At 38.4% G+C, this 18,101-nt stretch overlaps 2 protein-coding genes across 4 annotated transcripts; both read left to right on the top strand.

Annotated features, from left to right (window-relative positions):
• Window positions 1-526: 526 nt before the first annotated feature.
• Window positions 527-13,214, top strand: LOC110093165. Of its 3 annotated transcripts, XM_028697531.1 has the most exons (6): window positions 527-2,239; window positions 2,684-2,834; window positions 3,217-3,364; window positions 3,445-3,690; window positions 12,660-12,963; window positions 13,079-13,214. In XM_028697531.1, the coding sequence occupies exons 1-5, from the start codon at window positions 628-630 to the stop codon at window positions 12,930-12,932; spliced, it is 2,430 nt and encodes an 809-aa protein (XP_028553364.1). In that variant the 5' UTR covers window positions 527-627; the 3' UTR covers window positions 12,933-12,963; window positions 13,079-13,214. The 3 variants fall into 3 exon arrangements, with proteins under 3 accessions (XP_028553364.1, XP_020673623.1, XP_028553365.1); XM_020817964.2 differs by having other exon boundaries at window positions 12,660-13,115; XM_028697532.1 differs by lacking the exons at window positions 12,660-12,963; window positions 13,079-13,214 and adding an exon at window positions 3,837-3,888.
• Window positions 13,215-13,926: 712 nt separating this feature from the next.
• On the top strand, window positions 13,927-15,429 carry LOC110093183 (pentatricopeptide repeat-containing protein At5g66520-like). Its single transcript, XM_020817995.1, has one exon. It carries the CDS (start codon window positions 13,927-13,929, stop codon window positions 15,427-15,429), a length of 1,503 nt encoding a protein of 500 aa, XP_020673654.1.
• The last annotated feature ends 2,672 nt before the right edge of the window (window positions 15,430-18,101 follow it).

Raw genomic sequence — 18,101 nt, 5'->3', positions numbered from 1 at the left:
TGATGAGGAAAAGATTTTTAGATGGTAGAATAGTAAATAATAATGTTTATGTGTTAGATAAATAAATGGAATAGTTTTAAATGTTAGGTATGTAAAAACCCCTTTATTAAAATGGGAGTTCAGATGACTTTGATTTTAATTTTTAAAAATTCCAATTAAATTTATGCCTTGAGATTTGTATAGATCATATCAAAAATTTTTAGATATATAAGTAATTAAAATGTATTTAATTTCAAACATTTAAGTAAAAAAATATAAAATACATTTAAGAATTTTATCTCATATTGTTATTATTATTGTTAGTTTTTATTTATTTTGTCAACTTTTATGGCATAGTTTGAATCATACTAATTTTATATAATTCATAACAATTGAGCTAACTCTTAAATTAACCCGAACTGCAAAATTAATTCACCCTCAACCCTAAACACAATTAATCAATCAAGCTCACATGGCGGTGACTCGAACTCTGTCTCGACTCTGTCGGTCAAGTTTTTTAAGGCACAAAATTGTAGAATCCTGATTCTGGCCTGATACAACAACGTAACGACCAAGCAGTATAGCAAAAAGTCATCTTCCTCAGCGCCCCCTCGACTGCCTTCAATTTCGGCCAACCGCCTTATTCTCATGCAGGTAAACACCCAAACCCGAGTCCTTTTCCTCGAAGATTGGCTGCGCAGCACCGCCGGAACCAGTAACGCTCCTTCGCCGGCTGTAACCGCAGTTTCCGCCCGATCGATCCTTCAAGCGTGGGCTGAGCTTCGTGACCCTTCTGTCCCTTCTTCCGACCCCAGTCGCCTCGTCGCTGCCCTCCAAACCCTCGACGCCGCACGCTACTCCCTTCAAATCGCAGACCCGCAAGCTAAACTCCTCATCTCCCTCCTCTCCTCTGACCCACCTGTTCCTCCGAATTCCCTCTCTTTTCTATTCCGTCTCCTCTACTTCTGGCTCCGCAAAACTGCCCGCGTCTCTCCTTCGCTCGTCAACTCCGCCGCCGCCGAAATATCCCGCATTTTATCATCTCGGCCACAATGCCCCGCTATGTCTGTCCTCCTTCTCGGCGGCCTTATTGCTACCCCTGCCCTCGAGTTCTCATACAGACGGGATTGCCTAGACCTCCTTTGCCGGATATTGGAGTTGGTACAGCTAGAAGAAGAGGTTGTCGCCGAGGTTTTTGCTGGTATCGGGTACGCTCTCTCTCGCTCGGACGAACCCTACTTCAGTAAAATTTTCTCATTCTTCCTGAGAGTTTGGAATAGAGGCTCGCCTCCGGCTTCAGTGTACTATGGGCTTATGATCCTCAGTTTATTGGAATGGTTGGTGACGAGTTTCATAAATTTGAGATCTTTAGAGAAAGTAGAGGTTGTTTGTGGAGAGCTATCTGCTGCAAAATGGGAGGCGAGCGGCTATGCTCCGTTTGCTGTTTCAATGGCTTCTGCTGGTTTTTTGAGGGCTTTCCGATTTGTTCCAGCGACGAGTAGGGTTAGATTGAGTCCTGATATGAGGAATTCAGTGGAAGGGTCTATAAGTTCTGTTGCTTGGCGCGTGATTTCCAATTTGGATGGATCTTTAGAGAGAAGCCATCTTCTTCGGTGTATCTCTATTGGATTGGCTCGAGCTGGCCCTGTTTCCTTCAGCGCTCCAATTCTTCTGGCTCTCTGCACAGCTTTGTTGAAGGAAATCTTCCCGCTTGGAAATTTCTGCAGGATGGCAGTTGAGATTCAGGAAGGAAGTTCGGTGGATTTTGTTCTTGAGAAGCTCAAGAGACATTTGGATAGTGTTGCTTTCAAGGAGGCAGGTGGAATTACTAGTGTCTTCTGCAATCAGTATGCTTCTGCAGATAAGGAGCACAAGGGGATTGTTGAAAATTATATGTGGGATTTCTCTTTGGAGTTTTACTCAAACCTTCGTACGTTTGCATTAGTGCATCGAGGGAAGCATGATCAGTTGCTTGAATATCTTGAGAAAGTTGCTGAAGCTGCATTTCTTATGATTGTTGTCTATGCTGCAGAAGTTGCTAGCCAGAAGTTGAATCCTAAATCATCCCATGGGATCCAACCTGAATCTTCTGTTAGGATTTTAATTGCATTTTCTTGCATAGAATATATGAGGCGTGTTAGGTTGCCAGAGTATACAGATGCAGTTCGACGTGCTGTCCTGACCATGCAAGAAAATGCTGCACTTTGTGTCTCATTTGTAGAGTTCATGCCTTCATACTCTGAGCTAACATATAACCAAGGTTTCTAACGGCATCTACAACCGAAAATCTCATTTTTCACTCCAAAATGCAGTGAAACTAAAAAATGGCGTGATTCATCTCCAATCGAACTCCATTTTGGCCCAAGTAACCGTCTTTCTCCTTCTCGCGTTTCTTCGGCAAATCCGGTAGTGACAGAAAAATATCGAAGTGAACAGTGCAATGCTAATATTGGCGTCGCACTCTTCACCCGCAACCAAATACCGGAAGTTTTGCCGTTCGGCTGGAGCTCGCAAGCGATGCCATTCATGCGTTTGGAGTTCGGTTGGAGAAGGCCTAATCTAGTGCACTCCGGATTCAACTCAACTTGCACTATAATTTTGAAATTTGCTTAATTTATCCTTTCTCACACTGGCGATATGCATATATTCCTTTTGATGGCTATTCAATAATATAAATGTATATTCATTTCTTATCATCTGAAAGGTTTATTTGCTTTGGTGGGGGCAAGATATGTTTGGTCTGAAGATGAGGTGCAGACAGCCAGAGTTTTGTTTTTCCTGCGTGTAATACCAACCTGCATCAGCCTCATACCTGCTTCAGTGTTTGGAAAGCTGATAGCCCCCACCATGTTCTTGTATCCTTTAATTATCAGATCCAACTGTTCTTCTAGTATTGTGATTTAGAAACCATTTGGCTTTTCGGGAGGGAAGTGTTTCACAAGACTTATGCATGTCAGGCCTCGTTTGGGACGACTTTCTTTCTGCTTCCTAAATCAATTTTTTAATACAAAAAATGTATTTTTTTACTAGAAAGTTGTTTTAAGAAGCAGTAAGAAAGCTGTCTCAAATGAAACCTTAGTCACCCCTCCGTTCCCTTCTAGTACACCATTTCACATGTGGAGATTTAACAGAAGTAAAAATCTCTTGACTTCAGTCTTCTCCTCAAGCAAAACTCGGATTCGGTTTATCAACTAGGCTTCTAGATTTTGATTCATAATCTTCCTTAAAATTCTATAGATATCTTCAACATCCTAATGAGAAAGTGGCTAGAGCTTCACATTCTGTGTTTGTTGCTCTTATGTCTTCTGGAAAAGACTCTGAGAAAGATGAGAGACTGGATTTAAAGGAGAAGCTTGTTTTCTATTACACACAGAGATCCTTAGAGGTAGATTGCATAACCAAACCATTGTAAACTAGGTTGCATTATATTATATAAAACTCAGGAAATTGCTTACCTTCTTGAAGGCTTATCCTGGCATTACCCCTTTCGAAGGTTTGGCTTCTGGAGTTGCAGCTTTAGTTAGGCATCTTCCAGCTGGAAGTCCGGCCGTATTTTACTGCATCAACTGCCTTACTGAAAAAGCTCTTGATCTTTGCAAAGAATATATTAATGAAGATGCAGATGTGTGGAGAACTTGGGAAGGAAGCTTAGAAACATGTAAAAAGGTTTTGGATTTGCTTATGCGACTCATCTACCTTGTGGATATACAGGTAAAATTATGGGTCAACCTTTCACTATGTATTCACTCTTCCGGCTGCCGTTTGATTCTAAATTTCTTTATACATGCTCAATCTTTCCATATAATGCACATACTTGACTTATTTATTTAGTACTTGATACGGCATCATAAAATTAGCTTTGATCGGGCACGAATCTCGAGGCAAAAGCTAGTTGGAAACTTCAAAAATTAATTCCGGGAGCACCCAATCCGAGCCCAAATGAGTCCGAATCAAGGACCCGAAGCGCTGTTGGAAGGTTCAAACCGCAATTTGAGTTACCAAATGGTCTTCGATTTTAACGAGCTTATACTCGAATCGAGCGGCTCGACGAGACGAATTCAACGAGCCCAAGATCGCCGAATTCCGACATCATTAAGGCCTCCAAATGTTCAACGAACGGTGCATGATCGAAGGGTTCAATATCGGCCGTCCATTCAAACCACTCCCTATTCGTCCATGATCTCACACCTATTTATGAGCTATGCCACTCCAGAAAAAACTACAAAATAGAGTCCTCATTCTACACAAAGGGGACTCAAGTGAAGAGAGAGAAGAAGAAGAGGAGGAGAAGGAAGAAGCTCCTCCTCGACCACCGCCGGAGCTCTTCCCGCCGCATGAAGACGCCGAAACTCTGCCGGATTTTAGGGAAACGCCGGGAATTTGTAGAACTTTGTAACTTTGTGAGAAGTTGATTGTAAATCGATTGTCTTGGCTTGTAAGACGAATCAGTCTTTGTACTTCAAACAAATACTAGTGGAACTTTGCAACTGGGCGAGGCCTCGTGGTTTTTTCCCTCTTTTGAATTTTCCACGTAAAAATCTTGGTGTTCATTCTCTTTACTATTTGCGTGCTGAATATTCGTGCAACGCTCGGACGCGAATTCATAAACTCTACCGCCGTGTATTTTCTAGCACACAACAGTATTCCTTGACGAGAAAGATTGTTTGCTATCTTTTATTTGATATTTTTCTCTAATATTTAGAACAAGTTTGATTCCACAACGGAAAATATTTTTGTTTGCAAATTCTTCTTCAGATCTTTTTAGTATCTTGAAGGTCCTTTCTTTTTCCTATCAGAGCTGGGATTAGAGCAAGTGATGGACAGGCTATATCACTAGTTATGTACTTGCAATGGCATATTTCCAGTATTTTGATTAATAGACATCTTGATCTGGAACTCCTTTTTCTTCTCCATTCCTTTGTTTCCTGTTGTCATTAGCTTACTATGTCCTCGTCTTTTTTGGTTTTCTATTTTCCTATAGCTTCAATTCAATCTTGGAGAAGATTCTTCCATGGTCTTATCTCATGAGTCTCATGTGATCCTATGTTATGACTTTTCCATGATTGCTTATGGTTCATGATTGGGTGATGGTGTAGGTTGGGGGAATGACATTGGGAGGTAAAAGGTGATAGGCATCAAGGCATGGCATGATTTAGATATAGGTGACAAGGCTACCGAAAAAATAGAGTGGAAGTACACATTGTGACAAGTCAAATATATGAAGAGAGAGATGTAGAGTGGAATATGAAGACTCATAGAGAGAAACTTAAGAGATGTGAAAATGACTTAAGAGAGAGGGACACAAAAAAAAAAGAAATTCTTAGGGAGTGATAGAAGTGTTGCAAAAGAACTGCAGAGAAAATATAGCATAGAATGGGTAGACAGATATAATGAAACCAAATTAATTTTGAAAGAAAGGTCTATTTTGATTCATTGGGTTTATTTTGTTGTGTTATACACCTTTTTTCTTCTGCTATGGAAAAACAATTTTGCACGTACTTTAGCATGTTTGAGACATGCAAATTCATGTTCTTTTTCGAAACCTCTATTTGAGCTTTGTAGACATGACAACACTTTAGATTCCATAACATTTGTGATATTTAATGCGAGAGGTGGCATCAGGGTATTAGGCTAAATATTAATGCACATATTAAGGATTATAATGGATAAAACACAAGGCCCATGATGGATGAAACACTAGGCCTATAAAAGCATCTGTGTTGTAATATAAGTTGGTTAAAATACTATAGGTTATGTCCAAGTTATATTAAAAAATGCAATCCCATTTGAGAAGTCTTTATATGGTGTTTGAGAATTTTTATTAATACTAAAAAAATGTAATATGCAAATGGTGTGCTCAAAATGATTTTTAAGAATATGCTGTGCCTTGTGTTTAGGGGGTCCAACACTGCCATGACAACCCCACAGTGAGATGGGGGAAAAGAGAGAATATGAATTATATGTGGGATTGAATGAAGAACATAAAATCATGTCATGTGCCTAGTTTCTTGTTGGTTGGGGTTATTATAAGTATTGATGAGTAGGGTGGTGGTCATCTTATAATCCTATTTTATTTTATTTTTATATAATTTAAGGCAGGATAATTCATCTTTTTGAACTAATTTAATGGGGATTCATTTTGGCTAATAGGTTACTCTTGGAATCACACCTTTGAATTCTTCTTTTCATATGAATGTAAGGCTGTCTGAATAGCCATTCCTGGTTTTTTGTGAAAAGTATTTCAAAATTTGTGAAATTATTGGATTAAATTAAAATTGATGGGAACATTTGGCATATGACATACATTGTCAGTTCCAAGGTTAACATTCATTAGCATGGTTGCTTAGGACAAACACATCCCTTTTATTGTGTGCCTTCTCAATATGCATGAGAGGAAACTCGGGAGTAGTTTTATTTGATGTAGATTATGCTTTATTTACTATATTTTCTTTAATGTTGTGTTAGTATTTATTTTGATATGGGTTGAGTCTTTTTATGTGTGCAAGCCCCTTAATTAATTACCATTCTCATTGTTAGGATTGCATTCTTGTGAAGAATGTTGCTTCGGCTTAAATTTATGATTAAATTTTAATTTTATATGTAAATTTAATTGAGTGGGGATGCTTGGGCTAAAAGGTGGTAGATCCGATCAAGATCCCATGATTCAGTCATCTCATGTATATCGATAGGCTCTATTTGCCAATGTCAGAAGGCTTTGAGCCTAACATCTAGGGGGCTTGATTGCCTTATCTCAAATATCCCAAGCATATTTAGATGGTGATGTGCATTGAATATGTACTTTTAAGGTTGACATCAACTCGTTCACTGATAGATGGTTGACCATACGAGTTTCATTAAATAGTTTAGAGGCACAAATCACAGTCACTTATGGGTCAAAGGTATTGGACATAGTTGAAAAAAGCTCAGTGAATAGCAAACCCCTTAATTGTCCATGAGTTTTAGCTTGATTTGAAGAAACATGTATTAAGAAACATGTGGATTATTGGTTTGTATTCTTTTAACCAAGGTTTGAGAAGATAAAATTGGTAACATAGGCGCTTTGGCTTATCAAGGTGAGGCATAAGTTTTAAAGAGGATCTAGACGTAAACCTTGAACTTTAAAAAAATCATAAATTATGCCATAAACATCAATGAATTAACTTCTGTTTATCATCATAAAATAGCACACAAACACAAAAGATCTCCTTCTAAAGAGACAAACTTTTTTGCACATTTTTTGGGTACTTTGACTTGCGTATCACATTTCCAAGTTGGATTTTTGCTTCTAGCACAATCAGCCAATTTAACTAACTTAAAAGGAAAAGGAAAATGCTTACAAATTAGTTATAAATGAGAAATTAAATTAAAAGAAAATTGAAAATACTTAAAAAAGAAAATGAAAACAAACTAGGTAAAAGCAAATGAAAAAACCAGTTAAAATGAAAGTAAAAAATCGTTTAGAAGACAATGAAAAATAGTTAAAAAAAAAAGTCCAATGAAAACAAAAAAAAATCCAATTAAAATAAAATGAAAAAACAAAAAAAGTAGTTAAATTAAATAAAAAGCCAATTAAAAAATAATATGAATAATTATTTTAAAAATTCAATAAAAAATAAAACTTATTTAAAACAAATTGAACAAAAATCTAGTTATTTCTTCTCATCATATCATCTCATTGAACAACACCACTATATGCTTACATTTTTGAATCTACAGTAGTGTTGCAACCTTTGATCTTTGCCATGCTCATAATGCTGGATCTGTATCTGTTGGCTCGACACACATTCACTTTTAGTGCTCAATCTTTATATGCTGGTACTCTTGTTGCTGTTCCTCCCACTCTAAGCAAACCTGTTTAGACCCTAAAAGCTTAAATCATCTTATTCTACATCTCTTTAAAAATCAATTTATTTTTTTAATGCTTATTATTTGAGGAATTCACCTCACAGCTCGTGGCATAAAACTTCGAGGCATATGATTCAAATGAAAAATTATAAGCATCATTTAGGATTTAAAAAGCTTAAGCATAAATGTGGTGAATGGGTGCCTTCTGGTGAGGGGTATCTCGAGGCGGGTGCCTTGAACTCCTTTTTAAATAATATTTTATTGGAGGGTTGATATTTATTGACAAGCTAGTTAGCATGAGAGTTGGTCCGAGTTTAATTTGTGATGGGGTTGACACTACTTAGAATTTTGAGTTTTGATTTAGCGGATTCTTGATTGTACTGATTTGAATTAGTTGGGATGTGGCTTATATCTGGTCAAAGGTTTAGTATTTGATTTAATTAGGTTTTGTTTGGAACAACTTTCTCATTGTTTTCTAAAGAACTTTTTAGTATAATTTTTTTTGAACTAAAAAATTTTGTACTAGAAATCTTATTTAGAAAACAATAATAAAGCTGTCTCAAACGAAGCCTTAGTTTCTTGGCTTTGTACCACCACAAATTGATTGGGATGAGGCTTATATTCATTAGAAGGCTCATAAGCGGGACTTGCAACATCGAGGGAGAGGAAAGCTTGATGGCAGGTTTTAACAATACATAGATAGATAATTAAAGGTTACTGGTTACTGTTACGGACATGTATTCTTTTTTTTTTTTAAAATATTCTTTTCACTTGTTGTTATATATCTTCCTTTTTTTTTCTAATACACATCAAATATTTTAATGTAATTATTCATTAGGATTCAATCAAATTTGATTGATATACAATCTAAACCATTTAGATTGTGTGATCTTGACCCTTTTTTGTTCAATTTACCAAAACCATTAATTATTTTTTTCAATATGGTTTTTTGGCTTTGTTCCTCCAAATTGACACGAATAATGTGTTCGAGCAATTGTTTGAGACAGGTGCATAGGGTGGGTCACTCCTTAAACATCTTTTTAAGCGGCCTTCATTTTTAAATTTTTTTAGACCTTAAACACAGATAATTTTTGCATGACTCTGATTTTGTTCATGACTCTCTTGAATGTTTAGAGACCAAAAGAGTTTTTTTTTTAAATACTTTTGAGAGTATTGATATATCATTTCTCTTTGTCGTTTTTAGGCTGGTACATGAAAAGCTCTTAGAAACCTCATTTATAGTCAATATTGGTGCATATTATGGGGGCATTTATTCTCATTGGGTATTGCTTTTCATTTGTATTTTTTTCAAAGTGTTGTTTGCTACCTTTGATTTAAAGAAATATGGGTTAAAAAGGGCTATATCCTATGTGTTGAATTGTTTCATGGTTTGCTACCTTTGATTTAAAAAAAAAATGGGTTAAAAGGGCTATATATTATGTGTTGACTTTTTTCATGGTTTTATTATTACGAGTACACCATTAAATTGTAACACTTTAATCTCTATGAGAATAATGAACTATATTTTGTACCAAATAGCAAAATGCATGACGGAGATCTGTGTGTTCACACTTAGAGAAAATGTTAATTGATTAATTGACATGAACAATTTGATTTTTGTTTCATTTGCTTGATATATATATATTGCAATTTTCAATTTTAATTATTGCCTGTCATTCCTTCGATGAGTGTCTATAATTTCCTAGTACAATGTTGGTTAATATAGCTTAAGCCAATTAAAATGGACTCATGCTAGTTTGGTTCATGATTTATTCAAAATTTAATGATATGATTCAAGCCATGTCTGTGATTCAGGTCACTATTTGAGGCCATTTGGGACTTCACATTATGAATTTCTTATTTTTGGAATTTTGGTCACTATATTGCCCTAGGCTTCATGTTGGACACTTGCGGTTCTCCTTATGGCTTACTGCTTGTTTGGTTATGGATTCTCATGCTTTGGACTTTGTGGTTTATGTTATTTAAACTTGATTTGAACAATTTGTTGCTCTGGATGAGTTATAGGGAGTTGCGATTCCTCTGATTGCATTTCGCGTGTGCTGTGGGTGCTATTCAAAATTCACTTTGTTTATGTGGTTGTCACCTTTAGTTTTAACTTGAGGCTTTGTTTTGATGAGCACCTATGTTGCACCGATACGGATACGGCGATACGGATACGACACGATACGGATACGGGACACTCCAATTCTTAAAAATACAGGATACGGATACGGCGCGGATACGACATTATAATATATAAATAATACATAAAAATTAATAAAGTAATCAAAATGTAATATTTGAAATGACAAAAAAAATTGAAATAAAAGTAAGCATTAAGTATTGAAATGTCTAGTACAACAACAAAAACAAGAAGATAAATTGTCCAGCACATGAAATTTCAACTATTCAATAGAAGGAATGATAGGATTAGCTTCTTCAGTGTTTTGTCTTTGAGTTTCTATATCATCTTCAATAAATATCATAGCTTCTAATTCAGGCTCATTAAGTGAAAGATTAGCAATTTCTAATATTCCCATATCCTCAAGAGATTCAAATCCATCTCCAGCAACATCCCACATCATGTTGTCTACTTCCATATAAGTTGGAGTTTTCCTTGAGAGAAGTCGAAGGTTTGTATGCACGTAAACTAAATCTTCAGCCCGTTGTGGAGTAATTTTATTTCTCTTCATTGATTGGATGAATGAGTATGTGCTCCAATTTCTTTCACAACAGGATGAGGATGAAACTTGGCCAAGCAATTTTATGGCGATTGTTTGAAGTAGAGGTGCTGAAGCTCCATGTATAATCCACCACATTATGGCAACCTTATCTACTTATCAAGGATCAAAATCTTATAGATAGAATGAAACTTTAAGTTATTTTGATTAATCTTATTACTCGTGACTCACATTGTTTGCGATCCCTCGTGTGAAACCCTCATGTAGGTGGTCCATCAGGGGCGCTCCCCTACAATCATTCTTCACTAGTATCCCTTACTATTGTGCGCCCTTTGTGTTCGTCCACTGCAGACTCATGTGGGTTTCACATCTTGCCTTGCTCTTGCGCATGAGGCTGTTAGACCGGTCCATTGGATCGGTCCAGCCTGTCCTGCTGGACCGGCCTACGCGAATAGAGGCTGGTTTCTCCGCCTCCTGTATGCACTGAACGCATGCATGAGCCGTTTTATGAAGGATTTTTGAGGAAATTTATAAGGGAAATTGAATGTAGGGACTGTTTAGAGATTTCCTTTTGAATTGTATGCATTAAATTGTTTGTTTTCCTAGGGTTAGGGCATCTTGAGTTTGGCTGAAATTTGAGTTCTCTTAGGTTTAGATTTTTTGGGCTCTAGCGACGTCTAGAGATTTGGGAGAGATCGATCCTCCTATTGAATTGAGAATCAACTGTATCTTGCTGTTTTCCATTTCTATTTCATCAAATAATAACAATTATCTACTGTTTTTCTGATTTTATGCGGATTTTTGTGGAAAATTCTCACTGTTTTATGAAGATTAATAGGAAATACTTGAGATCTACTAGTGTTTCCTATCAGAGGCATCCCTATGCTTTTGCTGCTTCCCTATGGTAGTTGACGAGCTTTTTATGGCAGTGGCAATGTTCTCTTTCTTGCTCACTAATGACCTTCTCTCCTCTTCAGGTGGCTTTCTTCCTCTGATCTCAATCATTGTCACTCCTATCTTTGCTTTTATTATGCAGCACTCATTAACTCTTCCTCTGCTCAATCCCAATTCCTTTGCAGTCATCTCACTCCTTGGATGTTCCTAGGCTCGCAGTGGTGACTCCTAGTGGACCACTATCTTCGCCTTTACTTAAGATTCGCTCACATTTAATTGTTAGGGTTAGTTTTAACTGTTATTTTTGGACTTGGTACCAAACTAAAATATTTTCTAATAGTCGGGAGACTAAATTGAGACATTATAAAAGTTTGTAGCTAAATTAGATATTTACTAATAGTCAGGGGATTACTTTGGACTTTTTACTCTCTCTTTCTCTCTCTCTATATATATATATTCTGAATGAAGTTTTATTTTATGTATTGTTGGATTTTAATAGGTTTTATATGAATTAAATGAGAAAAAAATTCCCTCCATTAAAAGATTGAGAGCAAATGATCAATCATGTACTCGACCCAATATGACCCATTAGTGTATGAGCTATATCGAGGTGGCTCGTGATAGCTAAGACCACATGTTAATGGTAGGTAGGTTGAGAATAAGAAGATGCACTCACTAGTGATTCTCAAGTAAGTGCGCTTTGATTTTTATACAGGTGTGTTGGAGAAGATGCATTAGGGGATAAGAGGACACGCTCATTGATTGTGCCAATCAATATGTTACGAGCAGGTTGAAAAGGAGAAAATGTGCCCATCTCTGCAGGCTCTACTTCAAAGGAGATGAGCTTTAAGAAGCTGTAAAAAAGCCATCCCAAATGTAGCCTATAACATCAACTTTAGTACCACCTTATTAGAAATTAGTTTCTATACTGCAGCATCTTCTTCCTTCCGCAGCTATAGAAGAAAAAAAATTAATTTCTAATGGCGCCTTATGCATTTGGTTCCCATTAGAATGTGGTCTGTATGGGGTTGATGCTGTTATGTTGCATAGCAGAGGAATTATTTTCGTGGCTCATATCAAATGAAATTAACCCAATCATGCTTAGAGCCTCTTTCAAAGTGCTGTGCTACTGCTTAATTATTATGTTACAGAATTTTTATATCTTTACATATGTAATATTTAAATCTTTATATAACATCAAAAATTTTTAAATCACAAAAAATATAATTAATATTACTTCATATATTTTCTCTATGCCAGGTATTGCCTTACCTTCTAAAACGGTTAGCAGAGTTCATTCTGCAACTCCCAGAAGATGGGAAGAAGGTGATGCTTGATGAACTCTACGCCCAAGTAGCAGAATCGGATGATGTTGCGAGGAAACCAGTTCTCGTATCATGGCTACAGTCGCTCTCCTATTTATGCTCACAAAAAGACACCTTAAGAAACCATCCCAAGAACTTGATTTCTCCATCAAATACTGCGGTGAGCATGAATGGGACTAGTGGACAAATTCTACAGAGCATGCTCTAGTAATAATGCTGTAACGATTGATGTGCTCAAGGTAAATATTTTTTAGGAAAATTAATAGAACTATTCAGAGTTGTTCTGTGTTAGTCTTGAAAAATTTATTTATTAGCTTCTGTAACTATGGATCTGAATTAATAATTACTAATCAGGAATTGAAGATTGATTGGCAATAGAATATATTTTTGACTTGATTCAGTTCGAAAATCGGATCTGTTTTTGGCTGTGTCGAACCAAATAATAAGTCAGATTATGCACCAGAGCCCTGCATTGAAGACCCATACCCAATGGATATTGGTGGGAATGGGTATGCCTATGATCTTGTGGGTGGGTACTCAACATCGGGAGAAAAATCGATTTACATTGCTAATCGCTGTATATCTTATATTACTGCAATCCTCACAATGTAGTGTGCAACACGTAACCACGCTGCGATTATGATAAATTCTGATATGCGGCTTGAAAGTTTGTAACCAGAGCAAATGACAACAAGCCTCAAGGCTGTCTGTCTGTGGCAGAGTTCGTTCAAAAAGCATGAAAAGTTGGTGGGTATGGCATCCCAAAAGTCACCATGGGTGGGTGTGGGTGGGTGAAGTCCGTCCGAGTAAAACATGGGTGCCCAATGGGTATCCAACCAGGATCCCATGTAGGACTTTGCTATGCACTGCTTTCTTGAATTGAGATGGATTGAATCAGAGTGAGATTTTGAAATCGGAATGTGAGCCTTTTGAGGGACACTAAATTCGAAGCCACGAGCAAACCTGCAAATTTGTGACGACGGAGAGCTGCTTGGAATCGCTATAGTCTACTTATTACCAGGTGCAATCGGTGCAATTCTCCACCTTGCCTATCAAAGAATGAAATGCCCAATCGACGTCCGATTTCCGCCACAAGTTTCGCCGCCACCTCACTCATTGGTCTCATCAATCAATGTCGCAGCCTTCGTAAGCTCCACCAGATCCATGCCCAAATTCTCACTTCCCCCCTCTACAACCACCGCATGGCCTCCTCTCTCCTCTCCCGCCTCCTCTTCTTCTGCTCCACGTCTCCTTCTCTCGCTTCTCTCCCCTACGCCTCCAATCTCTTCCATTCTATCACCGACCCTACTCTCTCCGACTACAACGCCATCATTCGAACCCAATCCTCATCTTTCTCCGCCTCAATGAGCCCTTTCTTTCTCTATATCCAAATGCTAGCCCGTGATATACGTCCCGACCACCTCACATTCCCTTTCCTTCTCAAGTTCTGTTCTTTCCGCCTCAGTGCCAATGCTGGTCAAGCTTTGCATGCACATGTTGTGAAGCTTGGGTTCCAAGTTGATATTTTTATTCAGAACAGTATGATAATTATGTATTCGAGCTGTGGACTTCTTGTCCATGCTCAGAAAGTGTTTGAGCAAATGCCTCAAAGAGACGTGGTTTCCGAAAATTCAATTTTGTCGGGTTATTTGAAGTGCGGGAAGTTCGATGCTGCGTTAGAACTGTTTTCCCGAATGGAGAATAGGAATGTAAGAACTTGGAATTCGATTATTTCTGGGTTAGTTCAGGGTGGTCGGGCTAGAGAAGCTCTGGATTTGTTCCAGGAGATGCAGTTTTCAGGCGGGGAGTCTGTTAAACCTGATAAAATCACGATTGCTAGTCTGATAAAGGCTTGTGCTTCTATCGGAGCTTTGGATCATGGGAAGTGGTTGCATAGATATTTGAGAAGGAAAAGATTGGATTTTGATGTTGTCATTGGTACCGCTCTCATAGATATGTATGGGAAGTGCGGGAGTCTGGCAGAAGCAAGAGAAGTGTTTGGGGAGATTTTGGAAAAGGATGTTTTGGCTTGGAGTGCAATGATCTCGGCACTTGCGGTGCATGGGTGCGGTGAGGAGGCTTTCATTCTTTTTGAAAAGATGGTGAGAGCGGGCTTGAAGCCTAATTATGTCACATTTGGTTCGCTTTTAAGCGCATGTGCTCATTTAGGCTTGGTGGAGAAAGGCCGTTGGTGTTTTGATTTGATGAAAAGAGTTTACTTGATAGAGCCACAAGTTCAGCATTTTGCTTGCATGGTTGATTTACTTGGTAGAGCTGGGTTATTTTCAGAGGCTGAAACACTCATAAGATCAATGCCAATGGAGCCTGATTCTTTTGTTTGGGGAGCATTGCTTGGTGCCTGCAGAATGCATGGAAATGTGGAGCTTGGACAAAGAATTGCTGGTTATTTGATGGAACGGGATCCTCTCGACCATGCCGTTTACATTGTTTTATCTGATATATATGCAAAAGTGAAGAGGTATGAGGATGTGAAGAGAATTTGGAACTTCATGAAAAAAATGGGAATCAAGAAAAATTCACCTGGCTGCAGTATGATTGATGTTGGTGGCCAGGTGCGTGAGTTTTCTCTTAAAGGAACTGAAGAGGAACTACTGAAGGAAATAAATTGGGTTTTGGATGGAATTAGTGCTGCACTGAAATCAGGCAGACACGAGCACGTTGAAACTGAATTTGTATTTGAATAATCTTGTGAATGTTGAGAGATTTAAGCTTTGTTTAGGATAACTTTTTTACCGTTTTGTAAAGTTGCTAAAGAAAAATAAATTTTTAAAACTGTTGCAGAAAAAAAACTTTCTAGTACAATTTTTTTTTTGAAAGCAATGAAAAAAATTGTGGTTGCAGTAGGAAAAGTAAAGCAATAAGAAAGCTATTCCAAACAAAATCTTAAATTTGATTTTGGGCCAGATGAAATACTTGAAAAGTAAGAACAGGAGAAAGAGCGAGAGGGAAGAAGTAGATTTAGTGAAATGTTATTTCTATTCATATTTTCAACTGTTACATAATGTATATATATAGAAGATAACATGATACTAGTTTTCTGTAAGCCGTTAGGAGCAGTTTGCCCGAGCAGTTTGTCTTTGAGCAGTTTGTTGTGATGCATGGAGGTGGTTGGAGCATCGGAGGCAGTTGGAGCATCGTGGTGAACGTGGTTGAGATGTCCATGTGAGTGGGTGTGCTAACATCCCCCCGCAAGTTGAGCGTCCTGGGATTGGATGGTCAATTTGGTGCGAAGCGCACAGAAGCGAGCCGGCGATAGTGCTTTGGTTAAGATGTCCGCTGGCTGATCGGCGGAATTGATGTGATGTTGAGCGATGGCATTGTTTTTGACATGCTCGCTTATAAAGTGATAGTCAATCTCAATATGCTTAGTGCGAGCATGAAAGACAGGGTTTTTGGCCAATGCTATGCAGATGTATTGTCGCAATGGATCACCGTCGGTTGGAGTTGTTGTTCATGGAATTCTGCTAGCAGCCGGCGTAACCAAATAACGTCGGATGTAGCGGAGGATAGAGCACGATACTCCGCTTCGGTGGAGGAGTTTGAGACTGTGGCTTGTTTCTTTACTTGTCATGATAGTAAATTTGGACCAAGAAATGAACAAAAACTGGTGACTGATTTTCGATCAGTTTGGTATGCAGCCCAGTCAGCATCTACAAATGTTTGAAGTGTGAGATCGCCTTCTATAAAGGGAATGCCATAATGTTGAGTTCCCTTAATGTATCGAAGTAGCCGCTTGAGGGATTGATAGTGTTGATTTGTGGGGTTATGCATATGTGGCAGACGTGGTTTGTTGCGAATGCAATGCCAGGTCTAGTGATGGTGAGATATTGAAGAGCACCAGCAATTTTTCTGTATAGTGTTGGATTTTTAAATGCTTGATCGGAAGATTGACAATGAGGAAGTTTGGTGGCTAGCGGAGTGAGAGCTGGTTTGCAAGAGGAGAAGCCAGATGTTTGTAGTATTTCACGAGCATAGTGAGATTGATGCAGAAATAAACCGGTAGCTGTCCGCTGGATTTGAATGCCCAGGAAGGTAGTGACCGAGCCAAGCTGTTTCAAGGCAAATTCGAATTTCAACTTTTGTAGAAGATGTTGTATAGTGGCTGAGTCGTTTCCAGTAACAAGCAGGTCGTCGACGTAAATGAGTAGATAGAGCTGTATAGTCCCATGGGTATAGATCAATAATGAGGGATCAGATTTACTGAAGATGAAGCCAAAATCGAGCAGACTCGATGTAAACTTGTTGAACCATTGGCGTGTGCCTGCTTAAGGCCATAGAGTGACTTGTGTAATTTGCAGACATGTGTTGGATGGATAGGATTTGTGAACCCCGGTGGTTGCTTCATGTAAATGTCCTCATCTAAGTCACCGTGGAGAAAGGCATTGGAGATGTCGAATTGTAAGACTGGCCAGTGACGTTGTAGCGCAATGATAAGGAGAATACGTATTGTGGGCATCTTGGCAACGGGACTGAAAGTTTCGTTGTAATTGATGCCATGTTCTTGAGCAAAGTCTTGTGCAACAAGGTGAGCTTTGTAGTTTGCAACTGCTCCATTTTGATGGAGTTTAGTCTTGTATGTCCAACGACAGCCGAGTATGGGAGTATTTGGTGGAGTTGGTGTTAAGGACCATGTCTTTTGGTGTTGTAGGGCATTAAATTCGTTAGCCATGGCTGTTTGCCATTCAGGTAGGAGTGCAGCCTGTTGTAATGTGGAAGGTGTTTGGATCGGGTTTGTTGTGACGGAGAGATCAAATATGGCTTTTGGTTTTAGATGGCCCGTTTTATAACGGGTTAGCATAGGATGATTTGTTGTAGGTTGTAAGGTTGGGGAGTGGGACAGATTAGTGGAGTGTTATGATGAGGAAGAGGAGATGGGTTGTGTAATGGGTGTGACAGGTGACATAATTGGTGGAGAGGAAACTGATGTTGGAAGTGATTGGGTAGAAGTGGTAATGGGTGTACGGGAGGGAAGGAGGGTAGATGTTGGGATGAGCATAAGTGGTGGGGAGGTGGCTGTTGTAGAGGAATTTAGTTGAGATGAGTTATTATTTTGAAATGGAAATGTATGTTCATGGAATGTGACGTGACGTGAGATATGAATTTTCTTTGTGGTAAGATTGTAACAACGATAACCTTTGTGTGTTGAGGAGTATCCTAGGAATAAACATTCCTGAGATCTCGGTTGGAGCTTATTGGTTGTAAGAGGGCGAAGCCATGAAAAGCATAAGCAACCAAACGTTTTTAGATGGTCATAGGAGGGTGGATGTCCGTGAAGAAGTTGGAAAGGAATTTGAGAGTTGCATGCTCTAGTGGGTAGGCGGTTAATTAGGTAATTGGAGGTAAGAAGAGCTTCAGC

This window comes from Dendrobium catenatum, unplaced genomic scaffold (genome assembly GCF_001605985.2).
Source record: "Dendrobium catenatum unplaced genomic scaffold, ASM160598v2 fragScaff_scaffold_963, whole genome shotgun sequence".
NCBI classification, from domain to species: Eukaryota; Viridiplantae; Streptophyta; class Magnoliopsida; order Asparagales; family Orchidaceae; genus Dendrobium; species Dendrobium catenatum.
This window is presented reverse-complemented; position numbering and strand designations above follow the sequence as displayed.

Coding starts and splice junctions, on each gene's coding strand:
- LOC110093165 (XM_028697531.1), top strand. CDS start 628: ATGCAGGTAAACACCCAAACCCGAGTCCTTTTCCTCGAAGATTGGCTG. Junction 2,835..3,216: donor ATAGCCCCCACCATGTTCTT/GTATCCTTTAAT, acceptor AAAATTCTATAG/ATATCTTCAACATCCTAATG. Junction 3,365..3,444: donor ACACACAGAGATCCTTAGAG/GTAGATTGCATA, acceptor ACCTTCTTGAAG/GCTTATCCTGGCATTACCCC.
- LOC110093183 (XM_020817995.1), top strand. CDS start 13,927: ATGGCCTCCTCTCTCCTCTCCCGCCTCCTCTTCTTCTGCTCCACGTCT.